This window comes from Telopea speciosissima, chromosome 2, assembly GCF_018873765.1.
Source record: "Telopea speciosissima isolate NSW1024214 ecotype Mountain lineage chromosome 2, Tspe_v1, whole genome shotgun sequence".
NCBI classification, from domain to species: Eukaryota; Viridiplantae; Streptophyta; class Magnoliopsida; order Proteales; family Proteaceae; genus Telopea; species Telopea speciosissima.
Window position 1 is genome coordinate 69,663,815 of NC_057917.1, and position 14,085 is coordinate 69,677,899.

The 14,085-nt window shown below is 40.0% G+C and overlaps 2 protein-coding genes across 2 annotated transcripts in view; both read right to left on the reverse strand.

Annotated features, from left to right (window-relative positions):
• LOC122651695 (plant cysteine oxidase 3-like) overlaps nucleotides 1-14,085 on the reverse strand; it is a 38,256-nt gene that overhangs the window by 15,671 nt on the left and 8,500 nt on the right. The window lies entirely within an intron of this gene.
• LOC122651056 (plant cysteine oxidase 3-like) lies at nucleotides 3,588-8,728 on the reverse strand. The gene is made up of 4 exons (XM_043844392.1): nucleotides 8,549-8,728; nucleotides 6,051-6,213; nucleotides 3,817-4,041; nucleotides 3,588-3,728 (listed from the first exon to the last, which is right to left on the reverse strand). The coding sequence occupies exons 1-4, from the start codon at nucleotides 8,726-8,728 to the stop codon at nucleotides 3,601-3,603; spliced, it is 696 nt and encodes a 231-aa protein (XP_043700327.1). The 3' UTR covers nucleotides 3,588-3,600.

The window sequence follows — 14,085 nt, forward strand, 5'->3', positions numbered from 1 at the left end:
TAGTCTGGACTCTGGAGAAATGAAACATAAGTTTCCTTGAAAAATAAGAACAAATTGTGCTTCCCACAATCACATCAGAGGTTTATGCCTTCATTCATGTGTCTCAATTTATTGGAAGCAAATTATCTCTTGTAAATGGCCATGTCTCTGAAAATTTTAATTTTTCTTCTCACAGAAAAATTTGAACCGATTGCTTCACGGGAACATAAAATCAATCCAACTGCAGTTACAGTTCTGAATTGTTCCTCCAGTACAAAAAAATCACCAAAATTACTCCTGCAGAATGTTGTCAAATGACACATTAAGTTGTTGAGGTTGCGTTTGGTAGCAATTCTGCTCTCAGAAAGTACTTTTGACCCATGAGTGTTTTTTTTTTCTGATTCTGTTTACAGAGAGTAATTATATGGAATAGATTGCGTTTGGTAATCTGACGGAAAAAGTGCTTTCAGAACAGAATAAAACTTAATGGAATCACTTCTAGCACTTTTCAAAGATCAGAAGGAAGAATGTGGGAATTAAAAGCAAAATGTAGGATAAAGAAAGAAAGAAAGAAGAGTGAATTCAGCCAAAGAAATTATCAAAGTAGAATCGGATTCAAAACCTCAATAATACCCAAGCCCATCAGTCTCACACACTGAAGATCCTTCGTACTCCACCAACCTCTGCAACTTCTCAAAATCACCTTACGCTGCTGCAATGTACACATCGTTCTGAAGATTCTCATTGCTTGCACCGATGGAGGTCATCTTCATCGAAAGTCCACTGTTCAAACCTGTCTGGATTTCTTCTTCATCAACAATCTCGATCTCAGATTCCATCTCTATTCATAGAGTTACACCAATTCATCAGAGGGAGTCCAACATTTCTGGAATCCGAGGGAGGGAATACTTTGATTCGTCTCTCGCACCACCACAAAATTACTCATGAACCGTAAAAAAATACTTTTTTGCTAACCCAGATTTTCAACTCCCTGGTTTGATGTGCGCAGACATATATATGAAACTTAACTAGAATTAACCGGTTGGGCATTTTGCATTTTTATAGCTGGGCATAATGTTTTAACATATGCAACGTGCCTATCAACTCACCACAAAATGAATGTTGAATTGTTTGGACTTCTGCAAGAGTGGAAACATGCTGCGAGGGCTAACATCAAACCCGAAGTTTTTTGATGCCATCATGAGGGCAGGACCTTTATCCGCTGTTGTAACTGTAGCGTTGCTGTGCGCATCATGTGGTGCAGTAGTGGCCATGTGTGCATAGTGTGACCTGCTGTACACACATGGCCGTTACTGCGCCACACGATGCGCACAGCAGCGGATAAAAATTCCATCATAAGGATATTTATCCTCTTCTACTCCCATCTCCTCAGAAAAATTTACTTAGGGCCCAAAAGCTCCCGGTTCGTGCATGGCGCCGGGGTCATGTACGAGCCCAGGGGGATGTAGTCGGCCTAAAGTTGGATACCCCTCCTGTCTCCCAAAAAAAAAAAATTACCTTGAAACATAATTAAACTTTTTTTTTTCAACTAGTAGATGAAATTGACAACTTCACTAAAGTTAAAGTTAAATGGTGTATGGATGAATCTGTTTCTAGTAGGATGAAAAACCTAGCCCTGAGTGCAATCTGGAATCATTGTAATATAGCGTACTCTAACCCGTCTATACATTTCTCCTTTTAAGTAATATTTTGCTAGTTTCATTAAAAAAAAAAAAACTATGCTCAGTAAGTACATTTTAGACAAGAACTGCTCTCTAAGAGAAAGAAAAAAAAAGCACAACGTTTCAAATACAATTCTGCTCACAATATGCTCTGGATGAATAAGAAATCAATAAAATCACTTTCAGAGAGCATTATCCAAGGCAGCCTAAATTGTGTAAATTTAGTTTTTTTTTTTTTTTTAAAAAAAAATTGTTATAATGGACTATGTTCTCTCCGGTACTATTTACACCCTATTTCGGTCATCTGACCGAAATACCATTCACCAATCATGCCCATCTTCGATCAACAGAGTTGAAAAGAAAAATTATTTATTAACCATTGCTCTACACCCAAAGGTGGTTACAACCCATGAGAGAGATGGGAGAGCATGAGAAGTTACTTAACCACCTAGTAACTACAAGAGATTTCCAACACCTATATAAGGTGTTAGCATATGAGCATTCCAATCCATTAATCTCAGAGGTTTAGATCTTACCTGAATGGAGTGGAGATGCAGCGGAAGGGATGATCAAGCACGGCTTGCAGTTACAAGCACTTCAAGATCATGATAGGCTTCTCTCCACGAGAAAACTCCACACCACAAAACCCTAGGCAACTGAATGAAAACCCTAGGAAAAACGCAGAACTTGAAAGAGAGGGAGAGAGATTCTATTTCTGATCTAATCTCTCCAGGGTTTTAGGCTGTCTATTTATAAAGCTATAAACCTTGGGCCAGCCACACGTTTGAATCCCATTGGGATTCTCCAAGCTAGATAGAGGCAAGAGGAGTCGGTCACTTAAAGTGACCGCCTCTCTCTTCCTTTTGCGAGGGTCTGGCCGGTGCCCCTTGTGGGCGGTCTAGACCGGGCCCGTGGCCCAATCGTTCTACATAAGTAATGCTTGCGATGAAGAAGGCACCCTAAAAACAATCAACACGACAAGTCTTTATCTTTTATCCTTTTCTTTTCCTTTTTAGATGTAGTTTTTGTTGGGGTTGGTCCCGATTCTAATGTCTCATTGGCCCGTGTTTCAATATCAGAATCCTTGAATGTTCATCATGTGCCATTGTCAAACTCCACTGCTCATTTTATTTGTCTGTTATTGGATTCAGTCTCAGCTTTTATGCTCAACAATCCACAATAACAATCATATGGCTAAATTTCTTTGATCTCTTTTTTTTTTTTTTGTGTGGGATTGGGAGCTTTTATATATATCTTTTTTTTAGGGGTGGGGGGAATAGAGAGGGGGAAGGTGCAAGCCAGGAGACTTGAACTCGAAACCTCCTGCTGAGCATGGGCATGAAGCGCACCACAACTCACCAATTGCACTAGGCAGCTATTGGGTATAGATAAACTGCATAAACAGTCAAGATGATCATTCTTCAAGATGATCATTCTTCAGAGAAAAAGCGAAAGGACAGTCCTCATCATACAGGTGTCTCTAAAGTGGTTCAAATGTCATTAGCATCAAACCAATCATTGATGGACATTTGTGCATTAGTCAACGAATAATGCCATTTTCAATTATGACCAACCAACCCATGGCCGGTCCAATGGGTGACCCTTAGGAGGGTGAAACCCATTTAGGGAAACAAATTGCCACATTAAGTGATCAGACAACTACTATAGTTTCTACTAAGAACTCTTGCGAGTCATCATCCCATTAACCTAAGAACCTCTGCAAGTGTTATGGAGAAAGGGAGACTTAACTATGTATTAACAACATACCACAGACAATAGTTAAATCTCATGTCTCCATGCCACACAAAGCTATAGTGTTCAACTTAAAAAGGCCCCAAACAGGACCCATTTTCTCCATTTTCAGGATAGACAAAAATTCCAAATCAGAAGCAAATTCAATCGCTGTTAGCAAGTGAGAGAGAGAGAGAGAGAGAGAGCGCTAAACTTGAACAGGGAACCCCTTATATTCACCCTTCTTCATACAGAGAGAATTTGGTATGGGGATCACCTCGAGCCATGCATAGTCTTCTTCCTTTCCATCAATTATGCCTGCTCCATCTGCCATTGCTGCAACAGTAGTCAATAATTCAGTCCACTGCTTTTTTGTAACATAGAAATTGAATCTTCTCAAGAGTTTTAGTTATAGGCTACTTACGGAAGCTGGAATAAGGATATTCACGGTAGAAGGTACATGTCCTGCCAGCAGCTTCTCGGTAAGAAGGAGTGAGAATGTCGAACGCTGCACATGTGGATATTGCAGTGAAACAATGGATATTACCTCCAGATTTGGGGTACAAGACAGAGGTGCCACATGATGCTGTTTTAACTTTGTTCACTGCCAATTTTGCCAATCCAACTGTCAAGGAAAAGGGGAAGTTTTGTCAGAATTCACCTAATCATCTACATGAATAGTTTGAAAAGTAGGCCATATGAGCTGCTGAATATTGTTGCAAGCCTTTGACGGCCATGAATCTCCAGACCCCAAGATAAGGACCTTTGAAGAGGTAATTTTTTTGGATAAAACTTTGAAGAGGTAATTAACCAACAGTACAAAAGCATTGATGCAATCATTGATTTGAATCATTTGTTATGTGTGCCACAGGTAAGAGTCCCACTAAAAGGACAGTTGCACTGCTTCACACTTCCTTTTGTTTGGGCATTCCAAAAAGGATAAGTGCAGAATACTCTACATAGGTTAGTCTGGAGGTGGTGTTAATGGTATGTATGGCCAATCTAAGTTCACTAATGGGTAAACAAACTTGCCAATACCTAACAAGTTCACTGACAAGAAAACACCAAAAAGCGAGAGAGTTTATCTTTCAGCCTCTGTTTTTAGAGTTTTACGGCATCCAAGTCTCTGAGTAAAACTATAAAGCTGACTTTGGATCTTGAGAACTCAAACTGCTCTCCAAATCTCAACAGATTCTGATGGAGGGTTGTGAAGATATGGGACTCGAAAAGTAGCAGCAACACATCAACTTGCAGGAGCAGCAGCATCCTTCAATCGATTGGTAGTAGCAGCAGCAGCCTTTGGTATCAACTGAGGATGGATTCTGATCTTCAGGTTGAGTTTTTAATGAATTGTTGCAGTCACAAACAATAGCAGCAGTACTAAAGGAGATCGAGCAGAACAGGGAGAAGATAGGAGGAGAAGATAGAAGAAAGGGAGTAGGGGAATGGCTTTCTCAGCCTAGGTCTCTCACCCACAGCTATCCCAGCTGTTGAAACGAGGATATCTCCCATAATCGATGGCTAGCCAATAGAAAGTAGGGAAATAGAAACTTACTAAAACCTAACTAAAATAGAAGGTAATTAAAATTAGAAACTACTAAGGCTTTATAGTTCAACCAACATGCAAGGAACAGAATTACAAACTAGTAAATTTAGTAACTACTAAAGGTTACAATCATGAAAATAGAAACTAAGGTGCAGCAATCCTAGTTGACTGGTCAAGGGAAAAGGCTGTCAAAATCGTGGTGCATCTTTGGGCAGCTTCTAGGAGCCCTGCTGGGCTGGCTCGAGCTGGTCAAGTTCTGGTCCAAAAGAACCTGGTTCGAAGGGCCAGCTGGGTCTGGTTCTTGTGCTTCTTCTTCTGGCCAGGATCTACATCACTATGGTTGCGGGAATCAGATCTGGGTGGTAGAAACACGCAATTCCCATGATACCAATCATCTTCATTTGATTCAATGTAATAGGTCATATTCCCAATGATTTGGATCCGGATGATCCAAACCAAGCCTAACTGGAATTTGATTATCAGAGTGATTCGAGCTCTTCTCTTCTTTTTCCCCCCTTAAGTACTTTTGCAAATTGGGGCCATGTATTACAGAGACATTGTGGTTTCTCACCCCTTCAACTGATTCTTGTCAAAACAAAAGTATTTTCTCTCAGTTTCATTCATTCAACATGACAGAAGAGGGCCATTCAAGTACAAATATACTTAAATTAACTCACGTCTTCATTGTGAAACAGATTAATGCTTATCAGATCATATGTTCCAAGTTTCCAACAAATGGTACAAGGCAGATCACCTTAGACCAAGAGTTGGCCAGATTGAACGATGATTAGCAGCTGATGAATGTACTCCTTTGCAAGACTGCAAGACTCATTAATTGTCAGAAATCCATGGTTAAACTCATTTGCTCAGAATAAATTCAGGTCTAACAGATCCCTTAGGCGGGGAATGTCAACTGGATTTTCCGTATTGATAAGAGTGGATGGCACCAATTCTGATAGAGGATGGAGTACCCTAACAATTGTATTATTGAACATCTTATTGTTTCAGACAAATTTTAAAGTAGGATATGCTAAAACTACCTCAGGCAATATAGAACAGATGCTCTAGAAACTTGTGCCCCAAAATTCATAAATTGAGTTTTGGAAGCACACCTTGAGGGCACCCTGGTCCCATACTTTTTCGTATGCAAGCTGGCTCAACCCAGTCGTAGGCCTTCACATGCATGGAGCCATAAAGAAGCTTGCTCAAGACAGTCATCCCTGGATGATCATGGAGTGCCATAACAGTTGACTTTGGCATGCAGAATATGCACATCTGCAAAACAAACGCCACTCATGTCATAAGAGTCCAAAATTCTTCCCAAACATTTGCTGACTAAGAAAATGTTAATAAATGTTTTGACCACAAGAAATAGCTCTATTTTGTATCTATAAGTGGTTGTACTGAATGATGCTGAGAAATAAGGAAATTTGGCATGTTATGAGCCAAGATGAACCAGTGTCAGTAGAACTCCAAAAGGTCAAATCAGAAAGAAGGCATTGGAAGTAACCCCCACCCTTTCCAAATCACCTTGTCAGCTTTCTCCTTCATCTGCCCTTCTTCTTGGAGGCAGAAAGCCTCCAACTTCAACCTGATATGCTGACACTGACGTTTAATAAGTTGATTGTTTCCACTTTCCACCCTTCCCCAAATCACCTTGTCAGCTTTTCTCCTTCATCTGCCCTTCTTCTTGGAGGCAGAAAGCCTCCGACTTCAACCTGATATGCTGACACTGACGTTTACTCGGTTGATTGTTTCCACCAACCAGCCTGGTGGATTTAATAGAATTGAGATTATTTCACTTCTAATATCATATCTTGTGCATCATTCGACTCTCCTTTAAAAAAGAAGGCATACCCAGTGCACGAGGCTCCCGCCACAGCAGGGTCTGGGGAGGGGCAGATACGTATGCAGCCTTGCCCCCGCTTCGAATTTCCTTAAAGATGCTAAAAATTAGAGAAATGTAGTAGTCAGATATTTCAGAATTATATGGGAGTTTCAAGGATGACATTCTTTTCTTTGTTCCATTCCCCCCATTGGAGTGCAAGCTGGAAGGAGACGGACCTTCCAGGTACATACTTGAGCCCACTGCCCTCCAATGAACCTTATGTGCACCTATGGATCCTCACAAATGAAGGTTCCTTTTCATAATGATCTTGCTTTATGGCACCTATTAACCATCCCGAAAACAACAGAGCTTACCCTATTAAACTACTTCAGGCTCCTCCAAACTATAAGGTATTGACTTGGGAGGTGATCCAAGAAAAGGTAAGCACTTGTGACAGATTGCAGACGTGAGGGGGAAGGGACGAAGGGTTGAAGGAATTTTATCTTTTCACAAGTTTGTACCATGCGTGTCAGGTGGGGAGACTCTCAATCATTTTTTTTACCCATTGTGCCTTTCCGAGAACTATCTGAGGTCACCTATTGACTTCCTTTGGTCATAACTGGAACCTCTCACAGGGGATTCGAGATCTGATGAATTTCTGGCAGTCCAACCATTTGGTAAGGGGGACCAATGTTGATGGATGCTCAATGTCTAACCTAGGGCCAGTGGGATAGGTGGCGTCATTAGGATGGTGAGAGTCTCACCCGGCTTGTATTCTCCAACCCCATTGGCTGCAATTGTTCAGTTATTGCTGAGTTTAGAGTGGTCATTCAGGGGATTTAGATAGCCATTTCCAGTGGTTGGTTGGACGTTATTGTTGAAGGAGATTCTATGTCCATGATTGGCTGGCTGGCTGTGAGATAGTAATAGTGGCCCTCATAGAGATATCCATCTCATTAGAGAGCCAGGTCATTGTTGCTGCAAGCAAACTTTTCCTTCTCTTCGAGGTTTCAGTCGGCCAACTCTCTTGCTGATGAGCTTGCTAGGGAAGGGATTAACTGGGAAATCCCATATACAAATAGGGACTCTGAGGGGTTAGTCCCTTGGGGATCTTGTTCTTGGTATACTACTGCTCCTGTCTATCTCTTTCTCATTTCAATAAATTGTGTGTTATCTCACCCAAAAAAACAAAAACAAAAAAAAAATCTAATTTACTAGACGGGGAGGATAATGAATTAACCAAATACTTCATCATTTTTCAATGTCGGATAAATGTAAAATCTTTCAACTGAAATTAACACATACAGTAAAATCCAGTGTCTACTTATGAATGCAGAGTTATGATTACTTTAACAAAAATGACTTTAAACCCAAATAAATTTTTTCCCTTTAGAAGAGTGCAATTTAGAATGACATTGGGCTCTTAAACTTTTATGCAGTTTATTTTCTTACCATTGACATGCTCAAATGAAAAAGATATTCAAATTGATACCTCCCTGGCTCTCCCTCTTTCCCTTTGACTAACAGCAAATCGCAGATAATGTTTCAGTTATTCAACACTTTCAAGCCATTTCTTATAACATTTCAGATATGGTGTGCCTAGTTTTGTGATAACAAGAGTCTACTTAAATTCCCCATGCATATATGCAGCATGGAGACAGGCATACCTTCCTAGACATTAAACTACATTTATGTACAATACTTATATTGAGCTCCACTTGATGGAGGATCAAAACCGAATGCTTATAAAAGGTCAGGTGGGAAGAAGCCGGTGAAACTTACATTAAAGCTTTCAGTTTCAAATATTTCCAAGTATCTTATGGTTTGAGCATATCGAGCTATCCTGTCGAAATCATGATCTGCATTGGGCCCAAAAAAACCGTGGCTCCGATCATCATCTGAGTTATCCTCCTTGAGCCCAACATCAGCAGGACTAGTTTTATCTACAAAAAAAATGATCATTTATTATCTGCCAGGCAAACATACAATCTGAAATATATGAGCAAAATGTGTCACAAAATAATCAATCCCCTCTCTAAATATCAAGTAAACATCCTTGAAAACAAGGAAGTCTAAAGACCTTTGCCACTAATCCTTTTCCATTTTTAAATGCAATCTCTCTCTCTCACTCTCTATAAATAATAATTTAGACTTTCTTTAACTCAGATTCATATTCTTCACAATTCAAGCCCCTCCTAATTATTTGGGTTCGGCTAATTCATCCTATTTGTCCATTTCTTTCTATCCAGGGTCATAAGCATGAACTTCATACAACATATTGGGATTCATTGAAATGAATTCTACCACATCAGCTTCTCTAATGCTCCTCCTTGTTGATGTATACATTGATACTGCCCTTCACTAACAGTTTGAGCTTTTACGTGAAACGGTAGCCAACAATCCTACCTTCTGCACTTAAGTTCCTTGAGCTACATTGATAATTGTATCCCTATATGGTCACACCCCTCCTCGTTATATTCAAGCTGTGACGAGGCATTACAATATGAACGCTGATTCTAGTGTAGAATGGTTCCCAAAGTGAACTCATAAGGAAGCTTTCATTCTCCTCGGTCTACACAGACCATTTTCTTTTGACCTATCTGAATCTGTATGCACACCCTTGCTTTATTTATATGGTCCTGCTAAGCTTGGCAGGATGGGTAAGAGATTGGCCACATGGCAGCCAGGGTAACACCCAGTAAAGGTCACATGTATCCCAGGTCACCATCTACTCATATGGCAAGATTCAGCATGAAAGAAGTTTGCCACGTGGAATAATATGAAAAATGCTTGAAGAGTTGATCTATTAAAAAGTAGGTTGATGGCATACAGTTAAGGTGGGCCACCAAATTTGGAATGTGGCCAATTCAAAGGGTCCCCCTTATACAGATGAACTGATAGCTAAACCATATACTCCCCCCCCCCCCCCCCCCCAAAAAAAAAAAAAAATGATGTCTCAAATTGATGGGCATCTTGGTAACCTTCTGATGCAGATACATCATCAAAAGAGACTTATTTTGATGGGAATAAGTTTAGGGTTAGGTTATATACATGTTGGGCCTTTGATCCAATGGGTTTTCTATGTAATAGGCCACTTTTATGGACCTAAAATATGGGTAATTAGGTTGCATACGGGATTAGTACCACTTAATGTAGTCCTAGATTGGTAGAAGACCAACTAGGAGCCAGTAAACCAGGATCTGTTATGAACAGGTGAATCGGCTAGGTCAAAATAGGGTTTTTAGTGAAATTAGGGTTAAGGTTTGGCTAGGGTTTCAGGTTTTGAAAAAGAGGAAAAGAAGGGGATCTAGGGTTTAGGATGGGAATTTGGGGCTAGGATTTGGATAAATTATTCCTAGTGTAGGGAATGAAATTAGATTTAGGTATGGTGTGTTTCTGATGGTTGGATTGGTCTATGAAGAATTTGGGTAATAAGATGATCTCCAGAAATAGGTGGGATGATGTGGTTTGAATCGGGTAATGGAAAACAACTTGGTTTGAGTATTCCAATTGGGCAGGAGATTACTCGATCCAATTATGTGAAGGTGTTGCTAGCTGAATGGTTTGTTAAGAATTTTGGGAGATGAGATGGTTTCAAGAGATGGGTGGAAAATTAGGGTTTTGGGGTGGTTTGGAGGATTAGGAGAAGAATGGGTATCGATGGGATAATTCAAACTTTCTATTGTTGCAAGGGCAGCTCAGTTGGTTAAAGGATCTTGAATAAATCTTGAATCCTGATCTCGAACTTGAAGGAGATCTTTAAAGAATTGAAAGAAAGCTTCAAAGAACCACCCGGGCTTCACACCGCAAGGTGTTGATTGGATCAAACACCAATCCCACCAATGAACTACCCGGGCTTCCCACCGCAAGGTGTCTATCGGATCAAACACTGATCCCACCAGCCTTGATCAAACACAAAACAAAAATCTTCCATGGAGAAGAAGAGCAACAAAAGCTTTTCATTAATATCAAAATTCGTGTTCAATGCTTGCCCACCTTACAATTTTATATAAAAGACTCAAAAATAGACTCCTACACTAAAAAGGAAAGGCCTAACCCAATCCTTAACCTATTTGGTAACTTAAATTGACTAGGAAACTGAAATTGACTCAAAACAGAGCCCTAATCCAACCCCACCCCACTAAACACTTAAATTGAACCATTGGTTGAACAGATTTAATTTATGAACAAAAATACCAAAATAAACTAAGTACGGAACTAAAACAACTGATCCCGTATGCAACCTATTTACCCATATTTTAGGCCCATAAAAGTGGCCTATTACATAGAAAACCCATGGGATCAAAGGCCCAACATGTATATAACCTAACCCTATACTTATTCCCATCAAAATAAGCCACTTTTGGTGATGTTTCTGCATCACCTTCGTAAGACAGTTTCTCCTGCAAATATATTTCCTACAGATCCTTGAGAAAGGAAGCACTTCATGACACTTAACTACCAAGACACCTGATTATGGTTTGACCAACTTGTTTGTTTTATTTTCTTATATATTAAAAGCAATTTCTCTCTCCAAAACTCCAACTTGTTAAATAAGTGTAACTCCGGCAAAGAATGTGAAACAAAAATCTTGGAAGCAGACATCATGATTGGATTTCTTTTGTTTAACAGTTCAAACTCTGAAGTACCTTTTCTTTCCTCATTTCATATTTTTACACTCTTTCTTGACTTGGCACAACGGTTAAGTTGTGCTATTGCAACCATCAGGTTGCGGGTTTGACACATGAAAACAGCCTCTCTACGAAGCGGGGGGTAAGGCTGCGTACATTTGCCCTCCCAGACCCCGCAGTTGCGGGAGCCTCATAAACTGGGATGCTCTTTTTTTTCCCTTGATTTGGGAGAACTTTCACTCCATCAACCAAATGGAAAATCCTAAAGACAGTGAAATGAGAAGACAGCCTATCCAAAAAAAGGGTCTTCAGAAGTTTAGAACCTCCAAACATAAGCATGCATTACATAAGCAGTTCTAAGGCTTGATAAAAAGGAGACTTCTTCAGCATTCTTTATTAAGGATCCATTTGTTTTAACATAAAGCACCTGGACGTAAAATAAAATAAGTGAATTTTTTACTTTTCCTGCATTATATTACAGATTTTGGCACAAAATTGAGGGGCCATAAAACTTTGTGTTTCAATCAGAGCCTATTGGAAGACCTAAGGGTAGGCATGGGAAAGTAAATTGTTAGTGATCAGTTTATTTATTTGCATAGATAGTTACATTTTTTCTTCTATGTCAAGCTTCAAAGAACGGTAGAGAATCAATGAGTAGGGAGCCATAAGAACTTGGATGAATCATGCTTATTCCTCTATCTCATAGATGAACCTTCTTATGAGACCCATCGCCTAGTTTGGATGCCATGGAATAGGTCTTTTGAAACCATTGTGCTTTGAAAAGTTAAAAATGCAGGACTGGTTTGGTCCAGATTTTAACTTTTCTGGTTCAAAATACAATCCAATTAATTGGGTGACCAGGTTCAATGAACCAGCAGCAGTTCTCCCAATAGGGGACCTATTTGAAGGAGGTTTTAAAGCTTGTGATTCTGGAATTCCTGAAAATCAGGAACTTTATCAACATACAGTTTGTGGGACCAGTTGGAGGTCATTTAAATGGCTTACAGAATCCAAAATTCCAGGATTTCACAAGTTTATCTTCAGCCCAGCCGTGGGCTAATTTTTAGGAGGATATTTTTCTTAGTTTTATTATTTTTAATTGCTAGCAGTTTCTTTCTTTAATTAGTGATATTAATGCACTGGGACACTCCATTCTTAGCCTATACAGCAAGAGGAGTTAGTTTTAGTTTTGGTTTGGGTTTTATTAATTTATTTATGTTTCTGTTGAATTATATAACCTGAAAGGGTATTTTGGGTATTTTTGGGTATTTTTCCCCATAGCCAGTATAGTTGGTTGGCTATATGCCTATATGGGGGGTTTATTTGTAATTCTGTCCTCTACTTGAGAGTTATAAATATATTGCTTGATGATCACATTGATCATTCAAGCCATTCCTAAATTTCTGTTTTGTTAACATGGCATCAAAGCCAAATCTCTGATCTAAGTTTTCAAAACCCACCACCCTCCCATCGTTTTTTCCTCCCTCCCCCTTTCCGTCGTTCTTCTCTCCTTTTGTTCTTGGTTCTCATCCTTCACCTTAGGTCAGCACTAATAAGGTGATCATATGATCTAGTTGCTGCCCTCAAACCTACCACCTTTTTCCATGACCTAACCTTTGCTTCTATTCGATAGGTGCTGCCCCTTTCTTTGCGATATTGGAGTTCTCCAATATTTTTTGAAGATCAAGCCTCTACTCTCTTTTTTTTTCCGGTTGATCTTCACTTGTTAGAGCTTCATCAGCAACCATCACCAGCATCTATCCACCTCTACAGTTTTTTTGAAGATCCCTAGCCCCAATCGATCTCTCTTTCAGGGTTTTCTAAAACCTTGACATCTATCGATTTTTGGGTTAGGGGCTGCTTGCTGTTGCGCTTTTTTTTTTCAGAGGAGTTTACTACCATCAAGGAGGCCACTCGACCTTGCTTTCAGCCTCTGGTTCTGAATTTTTGGCCACCATCAGGATTTCTTCAATATTTGGATCGATTTCTCTCTCCTATCAATTCCAAAATTTTTTCTCCTTGGCTGGCTGCGTCCTTCATTACTGCTTCAAGTGTTTAGTTGGCTGCAAGCATGACAGGCTCCGATTCTTCTTCTGCAACTTCTGGGATTGATGGACAGACCCGGACAGATTTCTTCCCCTTGCTGCTCCTATTAAGCTCGATGGCACTAATTATCTCATGTGGTCTCGGTCTACATATTTGACCATTGCTGGTCGAGGGCTTACTGGCCATATTCTTTGGAGTCACACCATGCCAGCAAATCCTGGTTCTCTACAAGACAGGTGGATGTCTCATGATGCTATGGTCATGTCCTATTTGCTTCACTCTATGCAACCGGACCTCTCCAGCAACTACTTACTTCTGGAAATAGCCCATCAAATCTGGAGCACTGCCAAGGAGATTTACGGGCAGGTCGGGAATGATGCTCAGGTGTATGAGATTCGCAAGAAGGTTCATGGCACCACTCAAAAGGAGCTGTTCGTATCTCAGTACTATGCTGCCCTCAAAAGTTTATGGCAGCAATTGGATCATTACTCCGATTTTCAGCCCTCTACTGCTACTGATATTGCTGACTATCGCAAACACGTCGACAAAATCCATGTGTATGACTTCTTGGTAGGTCTCAATGTAGAGTATGATCCGTTCGAGTGCAAGTTCTTAGCCGGCCTCCTTTTCCTACACTAAAGC